The 18,040-nt window shown below is 41.4% G+C and overlaps 1 protein-coding gene across 2 annotated transcripts in view; it reads left to right on the top strand.

Annotated features, from left to right (window-relative positions):
• Nucleotides 1-11,103, top strand: part of dglucy (D-glutamate cyclase) — a 59,286-nt gene extending 48,183 nt beyond the window's left edge. For both annotated transcript variants that reach the window (XM_080202202.1, XM_080202201.1), the window contains 5 exons: nt 613-712; nt 1,070-1,218; nt 6,293-6,412; nt 8,442-8,593; nt 10,727-11,103. In XM_080202202.1, the coding sequence (XP_080058328.1) occupies nt 613-712; nt 1,070-1,218; nt 6,293-6,412; nt 8,442-8,593; nt 10,727-10,885 (680 nt within the window). In that variant the 3' untranslated portion in view covers nt 10,886-11,103. The remainder of the gene's footprint in view (nt 1-612; nt 713-1,069; nt 1,219-6,292; nt 6,413-8,441; nt 8,594-10,726) is intronic.
• The last annotated feature ends 6,937 nt before the right edge of the window (nt 11,104-18,040 follow it).

Below are 18,040 nucleotides of genomic sequence, written 5' to 3'. Positions count from 1 at the left end.
GTCAATCTATTCACATAACTGAAGTCCTTCATTTCTGCAACCATTTTTATAAATCAATTTTGAATTCCTTCTGCCTTCATATCCTTCCTAAAGCGAAGTGCCCAGAATTGGGTACAGTACTCCAGTTGAGGCCAAACCAGTGTTTTGTAAAGTTTCGTCATAACTTCCTTGCTTTTGTCCTGTTTCTACTTATAAAGCCAAGATCCCATAATTATTTTCTCAACTTGCTGTGCCACGTTCAAGGTTTCATGTATGTATGCCCTAGATCCCTCGGTCCTGCACCCCCTTTAAAAATGTACCTTTTATATTCCCTGCCCTCATTCTTCCTACCAAAAGGCATAATTTTACACTCCTCTGCACTAAATTTCACCTGCCACCTGTCTGCCCGTTTCACTGGCCTGCCTTTGTCCTTGAATGTTCTGATTGTCTTCCTCATATTTATGCTGGCAATTCACACTGGGTCATGTCACATTCAGAAGAAAATGGCAGGTTAATATTTGGAATAGAATTGTTTTACCAGTTCTGATTAATCTGTCCCTTACTCTTATAGATCCTGCCCTGTGCATACCCAATATTCTCTGTAGTTCAAGTCTGTCTTTTTTCTGTTCTTAGAAGTGCTGAAAACTCCCATCCCTGTTGTTAGCTTCCAGGATGATGGTGAAGATTCATCCCTAAAGTTCCTTTGCCATGATGGAGATCCACAGTTTCCAAGGTAAACCTTAACTGTAAAGCATGATTTGGGAGACAATGGAACATTCCCACTCATTTTAGTAGACATCACTCTACAATTAGATTTCATATATCAGTAAAATCAGAGGTCACTATACAATTCAACATCATCAAAACAAGTAGTCAGTTCCTTAATATTTGACTAAGATGTCGGCCGAGATCACACACTGAAGTCACTGGGCTTGAATTAGAGGGGAATAAGTTAAATAAATCTAAACGGTAATTCTGTGCAAAACACAGAAGTTGTGCTGGGCAAGTTATGGACACCTTCCTGTAATAAGTAACTGGGTTCAGTCATTAACAAGTTATTGAGTAATTTTGCATGACTATATATGGACAGGTTTGATCACCTTGTAGCAATCGAGCGTGCTGGAATGGCTGCAGATGGCAATTACTACAATGCACGGAAAGTGAACATTAAACACCTGGTGGATCCAATTGACAAACTGTTCCTCACAGCACAGAACACCCCTGGAATTACCACAACAGGTAACTACAAATTTAGGTTGGAAATTTGTCCCTTTTTAAAAATTTCTTCTTTCATGGGATGTGGGCATCATTGGCAGTTGTAGTTGATCAAAGAACAAGAACAGTACAGCCCAGGAACAGGCCCTTCGGCCCAAGTCTGTGCCGACCCAGATGGCTCGTTAATATTTTCTTGCCTCTACATGGTCCATATCTCTCTATTCCCTGCCTATTCATCGATCTATCCGGATGCCTCTTGAACGTTGTTATAGAATCTGCTTCCACCACCACCTCCAGCAGCACATTCCAGGCATTCATCACATTCTGTGAAAAACTTGCCCCTTACATCTCTTTTAAATTTTCCCCCTCTCACTTTCAACACCTGCCCCCCAAGTAATTGACCCTTTGACCCTGGTAAAAAGACTCTGACTACCCACTCTATCCAAGCCTGTCATAATCTTGTAAACCTTTATCAGGTCCCCCCTCATCCTTCGATGCTCCAATGAAAACAATCCAAGTTTGTTCAATCTTTCTTCATAGTCCATATCACCAAACTAAGCAACATCCTGGTAAATCTCTTCTGCATCCTTTTTAATGCATCAATATCCTTCCAGTGGTATGGCAACCAGAATTTTACACAATATTCCAAATGCAGCCTATCTAAATTCTTATACAGCTGCAACATGCAGCCTATCTAAATTCTTATACAGCTGCAACATGATTTTCCAATTCCTATACTCAACATCCTGACTGATGAAGCCAGCATGCCATATGCCTTTTTGATCACTTTGTCCACCAGAGTTGCCATGTTCAGGGAACTATGGATCTGCATGCCTAGATCCTTGTTAATGTTTCTAAGGGCTCTACCATTCGCTTTATACTTTCTTTCTGCAATAGAAATCACATCATCTCACATTTGTCCAGGTTAAATTCCACCTGCCATCTTTCAGCCCAGGTCTCCAGCCAATTTATATCCTGCTGTATCCTCTGACAGTCCTCCCCACTATCTGCTATTCCCCCCAATCCATAATTACCCTGAAACTGAGTCACTTGCTTGGTCATTTCAGAAGCCAACTATGTTACAATGGATCTGAAGTTTTACTAGGTTAGACCGAGTAAGGATGGCAGATTTCCTTCCCAAAAGGGCATTAGAAAACCAGATGGATTTGTACAAAAGTTGATCATTTCTTGACCACCATTACTGAGGCTAGCCTCATATTCCAGAATTGAATTTGAGTTCCACCAGCTGCTGTGATAAGATTTAAACACATACCCACACAGCGTTAACCTAGACTTCTGGAATACTAGTTCAATGACATTACCATTACACTACCATCTCCCTGACAATTGAGAGAATAGATTGCACCAATTGCTTCACTGAAACCAGTGCTGCTTCAAGAAGCTCAACACTATTCTGGAGAAAGCAGTTTGCTTGATTGGTATCCTTGGACTCACCATCCATGCCCAGTTAGCACTGCTGCCTCATGGTAACAGGGACCCAGATTTGATTCCAGGTCACTATCTGTGTGGAGTCTGCACATTCTCCCCACATCTGTGTGGGTTTCCTCCGGGTGCTCCAGTTTCCTCCCACAGGCCGAAAGACATGCTGGTTAGATGCATTCTTCATGTTAAATTCTCCCTCAGTGTACCTGAACAGGCGCTGGAGTGTGGCAACTAAGGAATTTTTGCAGCAACTTCTTAGCAGTGTTAATGTAAGCCTACTTGTGGCGCTAATAAATAAATATAAAAACTTAAACTTCTCCATCGGTGCACTGTGTTTAAGGTTAGTAGGAGTGATAGGATACATCGCAGTAGCACCTTGAGGATATTTCAAGAGCACCTTCCGCCACTGAGACTTCCACTTGCCAGAAGGACAGGAACTGAAATGTGCTATGATTATGGAATGTTACTTGCTAAGCAAATCAAATCCCAGAGGGAAACATGTCTTACAGATCATAACCTTTATTGCATTTTGAAAATAAGGAGAAAACAAACAATACCAGAAACACAGAATTCCAGTAACTCTTCAGATTTTAAAAATCAAAAGATTTGTTAATAAGAGGAAAAGAAAACTTAAACACACAAGATTAAAGTTACATAGGTAAAAACCAAATTGATCAGAACATGCAAGTAAATGCCTTCTCAGCTACAGTTTTTAAGCTATAAAAATCTAATAATATTGCCCTAGACAAAACTGCTGTCACTTCTAAAGGTATACCAGCCATCTTCTCAATCCAAGAAAATTCTTCCTCAAGACTGCTTTCTGAAACAAAGGATTTTCTAGATGGCTGCTTCAGATTTTGCACTTTCTTTTAGAACAAAGCTGGTCTCAGGACATCTCCCTTGCACAGCCAACACAGCTCAGCACAGCATCTTTCCTTAATTATCCTTTTTCCTTTCATCTTTGATTCCATTGTCCTTTGCCCCTCTTTTAACTCAACTTTCCCAAATTTTAAGACCTTTCATGTTTTCCTGCTAGCTTCCCTTTTGAATAAAATGAAATTGAATAAACTCTCCATGTTCATTTATGAAACCTTTGTAAGTTGTAAAAGTCCCTTATTCACCTTTGAAATTTAAAAGCGGTAAAACCAAGTCCTGATCTATCTCCTAATGCAGATTTTTAAACCCTCCATGTTTATTCAGGTAATCTCTTGTTATAAATTCATGCATTTAGTACCTTTACCCCCTTTACCTCTCAACTTTCACAGACAAGTTGTCTCCATTAATCCTTCCTCAGCTTATTTAAAATTTTCTCATGCACACACACACACACAAGTACACCAAAGGCTTCTTTACAGAATAATTCAATAGTCTCCAGCAATAATTTTTTAAAAATCCATCCTCACGAATGAGAAAACCATCACCTCTGGCAAATGAATGTTCTGTGTCCTTGGGCTCTCTAAAAGAGGTAGATGTGGGAATAGTGGATGATCTGCTTGTGATCTTCTAAAATGTCTTGAACTTTGGAATGGTTCCAGTGGATTGGGAGGTAGCACATGTAATACTGCAATTATAGAAAGGAGGGAAAGATAAAACAGAGAACTACAGGCTAGTTAGTTGAGATCAGTCATAAGGATAATATTAAATTGAGAAAATCATAATATGATTAGACAGGATCAGTGGAGTTTATGAAAGGGAAATCATGTTTCACAAAGCTATTAGAGATTTTTGAATATCTAACATGGTAGATAAAGAGGAGCCAGTGGTTGTAATGTACCTGGATTTTTAAAAGGCAGCCAATAGAGTACCAAAGTGGTTAAGAGCTGGTTGGGTTGAGATTACTGTATTGCTGTGGCTAGAGATTTGGTTCAAGGACAGAGACTTAGAGAGTAGGAATGCGGAGATCTCAACAAATATGGAAAAGCATACCTGCCTAAATTTGCTAGATTGATTTCTGAATTGAGAGAGTTGTCCTATGTGGAGAGGTCTATATTCTATGTAATTTAGAAGGATGAAAGGATGATAGGATATCATTGAAAGATTCTGACATGCTTGACAGAGAAGGTGCTGTAGGATTGATTCTTGTACGGGAGAAACTCGAAACTAGGGAGTAGAGCCTCAAGATAAGGAATCAGCCATCTAGGACTGAGATAAAGAAATGCTCCTACCTTCAGAAGCTCACAAGTCTTTCAGATTATCAATCGCAGAAGGCTGGGGATATTTTATTGTTGAGCATGTTCAAAGCTGAGATCAATAGATCTTTGGACTAAGGTAATTGGGAGATAGGAGAATAGGGTAGGAAGTGGAATTGAGGTTGAAGATCAGCCATGATCTTATTGAATGGTGGAACAGTTTCAAGGGAACCATATGAGCTATTTTTGTTCTGACTGCTTATGTTCTTGAGTACCACCAAGTTAGAATTTTACTGACTTGGATATTTATCACTGTTCTTTCATCTCCAAATACTGACATACAGCCAAAGTTCAGTGAACAGCCTTAACCCCCTTTGGTGAAGGAGGGGGCAGATATCAGTGGATTCTCATTCCAGATTGCTATCCAGGAATCTGTGCATCAAGTTCCTTCATCCCTATGCTCACTGACCAAATATGGCTCCCAGTTTATGGTGCTTCAATTTTATAATTTAAATTTTTGTTTTCAAACTGCATCATAGGCTCTCTCTGTAGCCCCCTGGAGCCATACCCAACCTCTGGCTCACTCCACTCACCAGCTCTTTAATGTTAGGAATGGGTTAACAGACCTTCCAATTAAGTCCTAACTTGGTGTTAATTCTTCAATAGAAGTCACTGATATAAAGGGGCTACAGGTGGCACTGGGGGTTTTGTGTAGAATTGGATCAAAGAAATAAAGATAGTTTATGAAGAAGCTGAACTCGTGTCTCCTTTACTGAACTACAACCGAGAGGCTCAAACATTTAAATGCCTAGAGGCTCCATGTCAAACATTTTGTGCACTCATAATGCTCCTGTAAATTGCCTGTGGATGTTTTACTACATTCAAAACATTATATAAATGCAAGTATTGGTGACAATGTGGCAGAGATTCCATTCCTGAGACACCGCTTCCTGGTTCAGGCTCACCTTTCACAAATGGACTTTCTTTGGACACAGTTCCTGATCTCCCTCTGTCAGTTCGTTTCCCCTTCTCGCCCTTCTGAAGTATGTCAAAGTCAGTCCATAGATGAGTCTGTGTCAATTCTGAGGAAATTATCTACCCATATTGTTCCGCTATCTTGCCCTGCAAATGTTAATTATTTCATGAAATGATTTCAGAAGTTAATAGTTATCCATGATTTTTCTATTACCTCTTGACAACGGTAATCATAATTTTTCAGCCTCAAACTTCAGCGAATGTTAGGAAGTATTTATAATATAAATTTTATTCTTATTATAAAAGAATGATGAAAGCCTTCTTAAGAATATATTCCTTCTGGAATATTATGGGAGAGCAGATGCATAAAATAAAGCAGAAGTATACAGGATTGGAAGAGATCATTTCATCTGCACTGGTAGTTCCGTCTGTCTTAACCCTCGATCCCTTCCTCTGCCAATTAACTTGAACCGACCTATGAATGTCTGCCTCCCTATACCCACCCATTGACCCATCTGCCAGAGGGTTAATCCTGTCTTCTTGTTCTCCAGGTATTGGCGATGGAGGGAACGAACTTGGAATGGGAAAGGTGAAAGAGTCTGTCAAAAAATACATTCACAATGGGGACCTGATAGCTTGTGACGTTGAAGCAGATTTTACAGTCATTGCAGGTGGGTTTATTGGGCTTTATAGCAGTATGCTGGACACATGATGGTTGGTTTTTAAAAATGCAATGTTCAGAGCTTTGAAGTAAACTGTTTCAAATTCATCTTTAGTCTGTTATTTAACCGGGGACATTTAGGAAACAATTAATCTGGACACTGTTGTGAAGTCCCTGGGAGAGGAAGAATGCATGTTATAATTCTCAGGCCGTTTATTTTACTACCTTAAGCTACACCAAGTGTAGATTATGAGATAGAAACATAGAAAAATAGATATAGGCCATTTGGCCCTTCGAACCTGCTCTACCATACATTATGGTGGAGAGTACACTGATGGAGGGTAATAGAACAGGTTGGATTTGTTCGGTTTATTGTGTACAGGACATATCTGATCAATTTTCTGCATTGCCGGGTAGATGCCAGTGCTGTAGCTGTACTGCAACAACTTGGTGGCAAATTCTTGAGCACAAGTCTTGAGTACTGTTGCTAGACTATTATCAAAGCCCATAGCATTTGCACACATGTGCATTCACCTCTCTCTTGCTCTCACACACATACACTCACACCTTATGCTGCATTCCTCTGTCCCAACCTCTGCTCAGTCCCCACTCCCCAACCTTGGCCACGACACGGGCACCTGCCGTAGCCTTCGCCCACTGCTCCTTCCGCCAGCCTCCAAGTCAGGCTCCCCTCCTGCCTTGTGGCTTTGGCCTACTCCAGCAGCTTCCATTTGTCTTTGTTTTTGCCCTTGCAGTGCTGACATTGCCATTATTTCCAGCTCATCCAGTCAGTGGCCAGCTTCTCAGTGCATTGATTGTTTGCTGATAGGCTGCACAGTGCCCCTATCAGTAGCCAACATAGTGTGAACACCGCTTTCAATTGGACAAACTGGAAGAACAATTTCTGTCTAACATGAAGCGGCTGGATCTGTTGTGGAACCTTGAATGAGTTGTATGGAACACCAGGGTTCCTCAGGACTCCGTTTGGGAAACATTGATCTAGGGATATTCAGTGGAAGTTTATGTACATCCCTGTTGCACATAGAAATGTGTAAAATACGAGCACTTGCCTTTAGAGTATATCTACATTTCCTCACATGAAGGGCTGACTCATGATTTCAGGGTTGGAGGAAATGCTTTGAAATGAAGATCTGTGAACATTTAAGAGGCACATGGGTAGGTACATGAATAGGGAGGGAATAGAGGGATACAAACCAAGTAAGGACAAAAGGTTTTTTTTGTAGTTTAATTAGGGCATCATGATTGGCATGGGCTTGAAGGGCCGAAGGGTCTTTTCCTGTGCTGCACTTTTCTTTGCTCTTTGTTGTTCTTTGAATATGGGATGCCATAGCAGTTTACAATGGGGAGATAGTGGCGTTGTAATGATGTCACAGGATCTGTAATCTAGAGATCCTGGTGAATGTTTGGGAACAGTTTCAAATCCCATCATGGTAGCGGGTGGAATTTGATTATTGAAAATTAATCTCAGTGATGGGGACCATGAAATTATTGCCAATTGTTTCCTACCTGGGCTGACCTGTGTGTGACACAATACCCACAGTAATGTACTTGACTCTAAACAAGCCAATTTCCTTTAGAATTCAAGGATAATTAGGGTTGGGCAAGAAATGCTGACTTTGCCAGTGAGACCCACATGCTATGAAACAACAGAAGAAAATACATAAGGAGACCATTCAATCCATCCAGTTAGGATTATTAACAGATCCTAACAGTTAGGATCTGTTAATAAATCCTAACTGCTCTATAGACAATAGGTGTTTACAACATTGAATATGCCTATCCTGTAATTAGTTTCTCTCAGTAATTTATTGACGAGATTACTTTTCAGCGATAAACATTCATGTTCCATGAAGACAAGCCACAGTATGGTTGTATGGAACCACTGCCTGTCACAGAACACTTGCAGCTCCTGGAATTAGTGATGTTACAGGGCTGAATGGTTCTTTCTCACTCTTGAATACTTAAGATTTGACCAACTCAAAACAGATCACTTCTAAAATAGCAATATGTTTTATTAGGTGTATCAAACTGGGGAGGTTACGCAGTAGCTTGCGGTCTGTACATTCTCAACAACTGTACAATTCATGAACGCTACTTACACAAAGCAGTTGGATTCCCCAAAACCTCTGAAATGGATGAATATCTCTCAGCACTGCCAACTGTCCATAAGGTAAGTAACAGTAATTTATATTCTCTCCTGAATAGAGGGGTATTTCTCTTTCTTTCCTTACACCCTTCTCCTATAGAGCTAAGCTCTCTGTCTTTTATTTTGCAATACCAAGCTCATTGACCCTGAGTTCAACCTCTTGTTCTTCAGAACTCCCTTTACAGATTCATCCTCTTCCCTGCCTCTTGAAATCATGTCATGTCACATACTTTCTCCTGGCTCATTTCTTCCCAGGATCTCAAAACTGTGGAACTTCTATCATTTTCTTAGTTTCCTCTCCCCGGCACCCAAAAGCTTTCAAAGAGGAAAATGTGCAATTTTTTCCTGGGATAATATCCCTCAACTGGCATCAATTTGTTCTGTGTCCCAGCACAGTAAATAGTTCCCCTCCACCAACTCCTCTGATTATTTTGAACATCCTAATTAGATCTCCCTTAATCTTCTATAGTCAACAGAATACAAGTCTGAGCACAACAACCTGCCCTCATAACTCTTTAAGCAGTGGTGTCATACTGATGAATCTGTGCTGCATTCTGGACAAATCCAGTATTTCCTTTCTGGAATGGAGTGCCCAGAAATGAACATAGCACTCTAAAGTTTAAAGTTTTTTTTATTTATTAGTCACAAGTAAGGCTTAAATTTACACTGCAATGAAGTTACTGTGAAATTCCACTAGTCGCCATAGTCCAGTGCCTGTTTGGGTCAATGCACCTAACCAGCACGTCTTTCAGATTGTGGGAGGAAACCGGAGCACCCAGAGGAAACCCACACAGACACAGGGAGAACATGCAGACTCTACATAGACAGTGACCCAAGCCGGGAATCAAACCTGGGTCCCTGGCGCTGTGAAGCAGCAGTGCTAACCACTGTGTTACCGTACTGCCAGGCTAAATCAAGTTTAACCAGAGCTTTGTATAACTAACATAACTTTCATTCATTCCTTTTGTATACAACCCTCTTGAGATAATGGCATTTGTCTTTTTAATTATTTTATATCTGTACCTGTCCATTAGCTTTGAGCGATTCGGGGCACAGGATAATTTAACTGACTTGGCATGTTTTTAAATATATCCCTTCTCTCAGTGAAGCGCATTCTCCTCAGCTGTTAAGGGCAATAATGTGAAAACAACTAACGTATAATTGTAAGAGTGAAGCCACATTTGCCATTATTTTGCACGTTGCCAGTAGCACACTGAACATAGGATGCTGTCTAACACAATTCTGTAAACTTCCTGTAAACTTACAGTAAACTTTCTGTAAACTTTTCTGTAAACTCAGTTTTAACTGAGGGGAGATCTCATTGAGACGTATAAGATGATGAATGGGATGGATAGGATAGAGGTAGAGAGGCTCTTACCGCTCAGAAAGGACAGTAGGACTAGAGGGCACAGCCTCAAGATAAAGGGGGGACGGTTTAGAACGGAGTTGAGGAGGAACTTCTTCACTCAAAGGGTGGTGAATCTCTGGAATTCTCTGCCCGTTGAAGTGGTGGAGGCTGCCTCGCTAAATATATTTAAGACGCGGGTTGATAGGTTTTTGATAGGCAAGGGGATTAAGGGTTATGGGGAGAGGGCAGGAATGTGGAACTGAGCCACGACAGATCAGCCATGATCTTATTGAATGGCGGGGCAGGCTCGAAGGGCTAGATGGCCTACTCCTGCTCCTGTTTCTTATGTTCTTATGTTCTTTGTATACTGCATGATAGATCAAATCTGTGATGCAAAAATGAGCCATTCAGTCCAAATGGCCTATGATAGTCTGTGCAGGACATGAGTCTCCTCCCATTCATCTTCATCTGATCTTTATTAGTATTATCTTCTCTTCCTTCTCCCTGAAATATATCTGTTTTAATTATTTCCTCTGGTGGTGAGTTACACATTCTAACCACTATTTACGTAAAGGAAGTTTTTTCTAATACCTTGTCCGGATTTATTAATCATCATCTTTCCCCTTAGATCTCTAGTTCCTTCCTCCCTACCAAGTGAAGTTATTTTTTCCACATCTATGCTATCAAACCCAATCCTTATAAGATCATCCCTCTGTTTTCTTTCCTGGAATGAGGAATTCAGCCTGTTCAATCTTTCCTGATGCCTATAGCTTCTCAATTCTATAGCCAGCCTTTTTGTTTGCCCTCAGGAAGAAAAACTGCTGGAGTTGCTAGTGAAACATGGAATTCGAAGTGGGAAAACTGGGAATCTGGGAATGGAAGTGGATGGCTTGCTGTTCTATGACGTGCACTCATCTATGATCAAACAACTGTTGGAAATCACACTGGGACAGGCCCAATCAAATTAGCTCATAAAGTAGGCAATACAGGAAGCATTAATATAGAATTACAATCATTCTCACTGACCTTTTTAACTGAGGGAATTCCAGTTAGGTTTACACTAACTAATGAGTATGATATTTGCACAACAGGTAGGTTATAATGCAATGTTATTCTTCGTGACTAATTTCATGTTTTAATGACTGTATTGTGCTTCCAATTTAATACAATATTTTCTTCCCACAAATCAGGTTGTTCTAGTTTCTGCATTAGTCATTTCTAAACTTGTTCTCTGGATAATTGCACAACATCCCCATGTGGGATTTCATTTTATCTCAAAAAAAAATTGACTAAAGAAGAAAGGTAAAAGTTAGGAAATAATCATCTGGCTATAGTATTTTATGTTTTTATTCATTGAACCTCAAAGCCTTTTGCATGGAACATCAGAAAGATATGCTAGATGTCCACCATACTCTACCGATAGCCCTGATGGGTGGAGAATACATCGAGGAGAGGAATTTTCCACTCCAGTTATTGGGAAGGGATCAGTGGCATGGGCAGAAAATCCAATTGATGTCCAAAATAGCTTTGACATCTGTGGAATTTCCCCAGTCAATCGTCCTTGCTTCCGCCAATGATGTAATGGAATCCCAACATTCAATGTTGGAATCCCGATTTGTGCACATTTAAATTTAATTATCGGGCCCTTAGGCCTGGTAGTCCCCCACGTTAAATTATCCATTCAAGGTGACATGAGGGTATGCCAACTTGAAACATAGTAAGAAGTCTGACAACACCAGGTTTCAGTCCAACCGATTTATTTGATAGTAAACTCACAAGCTTTCGGGTTAGCCCCTTCGTCAGGTGAATGGAGAGTTCTGACCTCAGACAGAGCATATAAAGCACAGACAGTTTACAGATTACTGATTAGAATGTGAATCTTTACACCTAACCTGCTGTTCAAGTCTTAAAGTGGCTAACAAAGACTTGAACAGCAGGTTAAGTGTAAAGATTCGCATTCTAATCAGTAATCTGTAAACTGTCTGTGCTTTATATGCTCTATCTGAGGCCAGAACTCTCCATTCACCTGTCGAAGGGGCTAACCCGAAAGCTAGTGAGTTTACTTTCAAATAAATCGGTTGGACTGAAACCTGGTGTTGTCAGACATTTTACTGTGTTTACCCCAGTCCAACGCCGGCATATCCACATCATAACATGAAACATGACAGGCCCCACTTTGTGCACCCCTCGAGCTGAACCTGTTGGAGGTGCATAGATGAGTACAGTCCCCATGGGCAGAGGGTCCTATCTAGGCAGTAGCCTGACACCTCACCCTGGCATTGCCCGTGGTGGGGGGTGTGCGACTTTCTACTTTTACATCGGGGTGCCCTTAAAATAATCCCAATTTGTTAACCTCACCCGACCAGCATTACATCACAGGACCCACCCCTTAATTTTCTTTTCTCCATCATTTTAAAAGTACGAAAAAAACCCGCCAAACCTGCTGGCCCACTCCCCTAACATTTGCTGCCTGATGATACTTTGTCAATAAATAGCCAATTTTCACCTTATATATTTTGGACTAAGTTGCACATTACATTTATTATAACACGTATGTTTATACAGATGAAAAAAGACTACAAGAAAATGAATGTAATATTCAACTTCCAAAGACATTTTACACTGGGAGGGGGATTCTTCCACCTCACCACACTAATTTTCTAGCACAGAGGGCTGGGAGAATCCCCTGGCGGGTATGCACGGGATTCGCATGTGTGTTCCTGCTGACACACATCGCTCAGCGCCGGATTTCTGACGCCATCAGATCTGCACTGGAAATCAGCAGGAAGACAGGTTTAAATCTTTATTTATGTCTAATCTCAATTTAATTAACAGACCAGGACTGAATTCTCCAGGCCTGCTATCCTCTCCCACCCCACTAGAGTATTTCCCTCTAGCAGGGTTTAGAGTAGCTCCCCACTTTCAGGAGCTAGTGGCTTGACCCCACCAGAGTGAAGGAGAGGCAATCGGGACCCCCCCTCAGGGGTCGGGTGGCAAGGGGGTGGTGTCCCTTGGACGTGGGCACCCTGGCATTGCCCAAGGGGCAAAGTGCCCATACCCGGAGGCCACCTTGGCTCTGCCCACCGGTATGGGGCTGGGGCACATGGGGGCAGGGCCTATGAGCGATCGGTGAGGGTGGGGGTTCCTGCTGCCAGTTGCATTGGGATCAATCAGGAAGGAGGCCAGTTATTGGGGTGGGCTTGGGGTTGGGGTCAGCCGGAGTTGGGGCGGGTTGGATTTACTGCCTGAGGGTGTATCTGCACTGCGGGAGAGGGGCTGAGGATTGGGGTGGTGGGAATGATGGGTGGTGGTATTGAAGCTGGGCCAGGAATATTTGGGGGTCTGCGATTGGGCCATGGGGTGGGGTGGTTGGGAGGGCAGCACTGTTGGGGTCCTGGGCTGGCTAACGATCAAGCTGGCCACCAAACAGGAGACTATCAGTTCGAGGCCACTGCGCATGAGCAGCGGCCTGCTGGCAGCCTTCTGGGTGGGAATAGGCCCCGTCCCCTGAAATCAAATGATATTCGCGCTGGTGGCCTCTGCACAGAGTGTGGGAGATTGTAGGACTCCCACTGAAAAAAAAACTTTCCCGCAAATTCAGCACTTGGAATTTTTTTTGGGAGAAATCAACCCTGAACTTCTTTTAAATGGATATTGTGCGATTGAGATAACATGGCATTTCTAGCTGCATGATGTCCTGCCTCACAGCCAAGTTGTATCGTTTCAGTTCAGATAGATAAAATCTAAATATGCCCAAAATCAGAGGACATCTGTATATAAAGAACTGGCAAAGAAGATGGGTAGGTGAGGTAATAAGAGATGTTTACATTCCATATTAATAAATATTGGGAGCAGTGCCTGCAAATGCAGGGACTGTTCATGCCGAAACATGTACAGACAGACAAATCTTGTCAAACCAAGACTAAGAAATTCCTTGGTGCTGCTGTCATTCGACTGCTTTATGTTCCCTGAACATGTGGCAGAGATCTCATTTTGAGATGTAAGTAAGATTTCCTCCACAATTCTTGTGATGCTACAAGGTCAAATGCTTGCAGTTCTGAGGAAATTCTGAACCAAAGTGATTCTTCAATAGCTCCAAATTATTCAATTTAAGAATAACACCTTACTTTATTTGATACTTGCCTGACAGCAACGTACCAATGTTTGGAAATATGTTGACTCCAGCTTCCTTCCATGTCACATGCAATCCCAGTTTAACCAGGTATCTCTATTTCTTTATGACTGCTGAATAACTGCACACCATCCCTGTTTGGGATTTCATTTTCGTTTAAGGTACTGACAAGTTGAATGGAGAAGAAAGACAAATGTTGGGAAGTGTTCCTCTCACTGGAGTATTTTATGACTTGGTGCAGATTTGTCCATTGAATCTCAAATGCTCCAAGTCTTTGCATAAAAATATATACGCGTTGCCCACCAAACTCGACTGATATCCCTATCAGTGGAAAAAATGCTAGACATTTTAGGTTAAGTTGCACATTGCATGTATTGTGTAATATGTCTGTTTGTACAGATAGCAACCTACCAATGCTGGGGAATACCATCATAGAATCCCTCCAGTGCAGAAGGAGGCCATTCGGCCCATCGAGTCTGCACCGATCACAATCCCACCCAGGCCCTATTCCTGTAACCCCACATATTTACACTGCTAACCCCCTGACACTAGGGTCAATTTATCATGTTCAATCAACCTAACCTGCACATCTTTTGACTGTGGGAGGAAACCGGAGCACCCAGAGGAAATGCACGCAGACACGGGTTGTTTATGCAAACTCCACACAGACAGTTACCCGAGGCTGGAATCGTACTTGGGTCCCTGGCGCTGTGAGGCAGCTGTGCTGACCATTGTGTCACCGTGCAGCCCCAGGCTCCCTCAATATCACAGACAATCCCAATCTGACTATGTATCTCCATTTCTTTATGATTGCTGGGTTAAATTCCTGAAACTTTCAACCTTAGAACACTGGGAACACCTTTGCAACATGGATTGCAGTGATTCTGTGAGAAAGTGACTCACGATCAGCTTCTAGGGAATGGCCAATAAATGTTGGTCTATCAATATGCTATTGCAAAGATGAATGGATGAATCAAGGAAGACAAATGGTTACCTTTAGATCAAAAGCTATCAAAATATTCAAAGATTAACACTGAATACATAATTTCTTTTGCATTTCACCACATAAACGTCAGACAAAATTGTGGAGTTACTTTACCCTGAGTATACACAAAGATAAAAGGGCAAAAGAAATCTAAGTTTCTGTAACTGTAAGACCTAACCAGTTTAAATGAAAAGATGTAGGCTGAAATTCTCCAGCTGTTCATGCCCCTCCCCCTGCCAGTAACAACAGGGAATTTGGCACTCAGTCAAATTTCCATTCACTGCAACAGGATCAGTGAATTCCAGCTGTGGGCAAGGATGGACAATCTGGCCTATAGAATATAAAAGTTGCAATTAGAAACTGAATATTCATATATGGATGTATTCTTATCTACCCCCAATTCCTACCTGAAGCTCTAGTCCAATCCCACTCTCACCAGGACCAATATTTCACCAGAACCTGAACTCCAACCTCAACCTGTCAAAAATTCCATTCAGTCTTTTAATTGAATTCAAATCTGGCCAAAAACTTTAATCCAATCCCAATCTCACCCCGAAACTAGAATCCAACCAAACCTGTCCCCAAATCTTACCCTAAATTCTAGACCAAACCCATTCTTCACCTGAATCACAGGATCAAATTTGGGAAGATGTGGTGAACCAAAGAACAGCGATAAACCAAGAGAGAAAGATACTAATATAAGAAATGATAAACAGACAGTGAGAGGAGGGGACAGAGAGTACAAATCTAAGAGTAAATCAGCAAAGGCTAGACTCTACAAAATTAATAAAAGGACAAAACTAAAGACTCTGTATCAAAACAAACACAATGCATTCATTGTACAATTGGAAATGAATTAATCATGAGCTAATAACCATTGCAGAGCCATCTGGGAATGATGGCTCTGAGGATGACTGAGATTAGGATCTGACAATTGAAGCATACATAGTATTTAGATAGACTAGGAACTTAGGAAAAGTTGGAGGGGTAGCTCTGTTAACCATCAATGTGGAAGAAATTTGGTTGAGATGAGAAGTCACTTAGGGCAATTATGAGTGCATGAAAGCAGAGTTACCTAAAGTGAACTGGCAAATGAGATTAAGTGGTTTGTCAATAGAAACACAGTGGCAGATATTTCAGGAGATATTTCAGAATATACACAACATATACATTCCAATGAGAAAGGGAAATTCCAAGGGGAGCACTCACCATCTGTGGTAAACTAATAAAGTTAAAAGTAATATCAAACATAATAACAAAAAAAATTGCACAAAGAAAGTTGGAAGATCAAAAGATTATACAACATATAATACAACAAAGAAAGATAAAAAGATTAATAAGGATTAATATTAGAGTACAAGAGCAGGATGGCTAGAAGTATAAAGACAGAGAGCAAGAGCATCTAAAGACATTTAAAAAAGTAAATGAGAGTTGGTCCAAATGCAAGTATGTCAATCTTTTTTGGCTAAGCAAATAAACTAAAACAAACTGACAAAGTAAAAGAAGGAAAGGGCGGCGTGGGGTGGGTGGTGGGTTTAGACCGCCTGAAACAAAAAACAAAACATAAAGCAAACTTAAAACATCAAACCAAAGCGTGATTAACCCCAGTCCCTGTGGGGCCCAACAAGTACGGAATGCCTCAACGGCACCCATGGACTCTGCATGCTCCCTCTCTAGGGATACCTGGCCGCAAATATAGCCACGATAGAAAGGTCAAGTTAGGTGACCTCCCTCTGTGGCCCACTGCCTGAACCTGTCTATGGCAAGCTTGGCCAGCCCCAGGAGCAGGTTCCTTTCCTACCCACCTCCACACTGGGTGCCAGTAGATCATGAGTATGGGACTGAAGTGCAAACAAAATATTAATATTAATAAAAGTTTTTTCGGATAAGGAAAAAGGGAGTGCAGCCTAAAACACATAGACATGGCGCACGGACTCCACAAGACTGCAAAAGGGCAGGTTTCTTGGGAACCTGTGAACCGGTGAAATTTACAGTTGTATAGTACTGTTGTGTGTGCTACCTGCTTCTCCAGGATCCTTTTGTAGAGAGACCTCCACTGCAGACCTCCATTGCTGGTCTTCAGAACTCAAAATTGTCAGTCTTTAGGGAACAAATTGTTGGGATTGCGGGCTAACAAATCCCTACATCCTGATGGACTTCATCCATGACAGGAAGAAACAGAGGGAAGAATTCTCCTGTCCCGCTTGCCACAGGGATCGTAGTGGGCGGGACATGGACCATGCAAAGGTCCATCGATCTTGGATGGGATTTTCCAGCACTAATGCGAGCAGGCCAGAAAATCACGCCCAGATTGTCTGATCATCATCTCATTGCTGTTTGTGGAATATTGTTCAATACACTTTCATACATTATAACAGCAGCTACACTTCAAAATTACTCTTTTGTAAAGTTGTGGAGTCTCAAGGATGTAAAAGTAGCTATATAAATCCAAGTTCTTTTACCTTCAGAGTTGATCGTAGAACTGAATGGAGAAGACATTTATTGAAGCACTCTGTACATGGTTTGAGTTAGTTAATAAACAGTTGTTGTTGTTAACCTGGTGGTCACCAATCATTACAGTCCTCACTTTGGAAAATGGAAGCACCTGAAATTGCAGTAAAAGGTATGAAGGAGACCTCATTTGAAACAGTCCAACATAAGGCCCTTTGGGTCCAATTTGCAAAGAGGAAATAAGCAACATGGCCATTTTTGAGAAGTTTGAGCTATTTGATGCAAATTCCAAAGACTAAGTACAGTATATCAAGTGTTTGCAATATTTTTTGCATGCTAATATAGGACAGGCGGAGAATAAGAAGAAAGTTGTATTGCTTATTGTGTGTGGGACCCATATAATTTGATCAGTGGGTTAACATCCCCAGACGATCCTGATACCAAAACTTTTGCTGAGCTAGTGTGTCTAATTAAGTGGCATTATCATCCTAAGCCCTTGGTAATTTTGCAACAACACAAATTTACCTCAATTGGTAGGGACCCACAAGAAACAAT

Source organism: Carcharhinus amblyrhynchos, chromosome 14 (assembly GCF_965287045.1).
Source record: "Carcharhinus amblyrhynchos chromosome 14, sCarAmb.v2.hapA, whole genome shotgun sequence".
NCBI classification, from domain to species: Eukaryota; Metazoa; Chordata; class Chondrichthyes; order Carcharhiniformes; family Carcharhinidae; genus Carcharhinus; species Carcharhinus amblyrhynchos.
The sequence above is the reverse complement of the archived record's forward strand: the minus strand, read 5'-3'. Positions and strand labels throughout refer to the sequence as shown.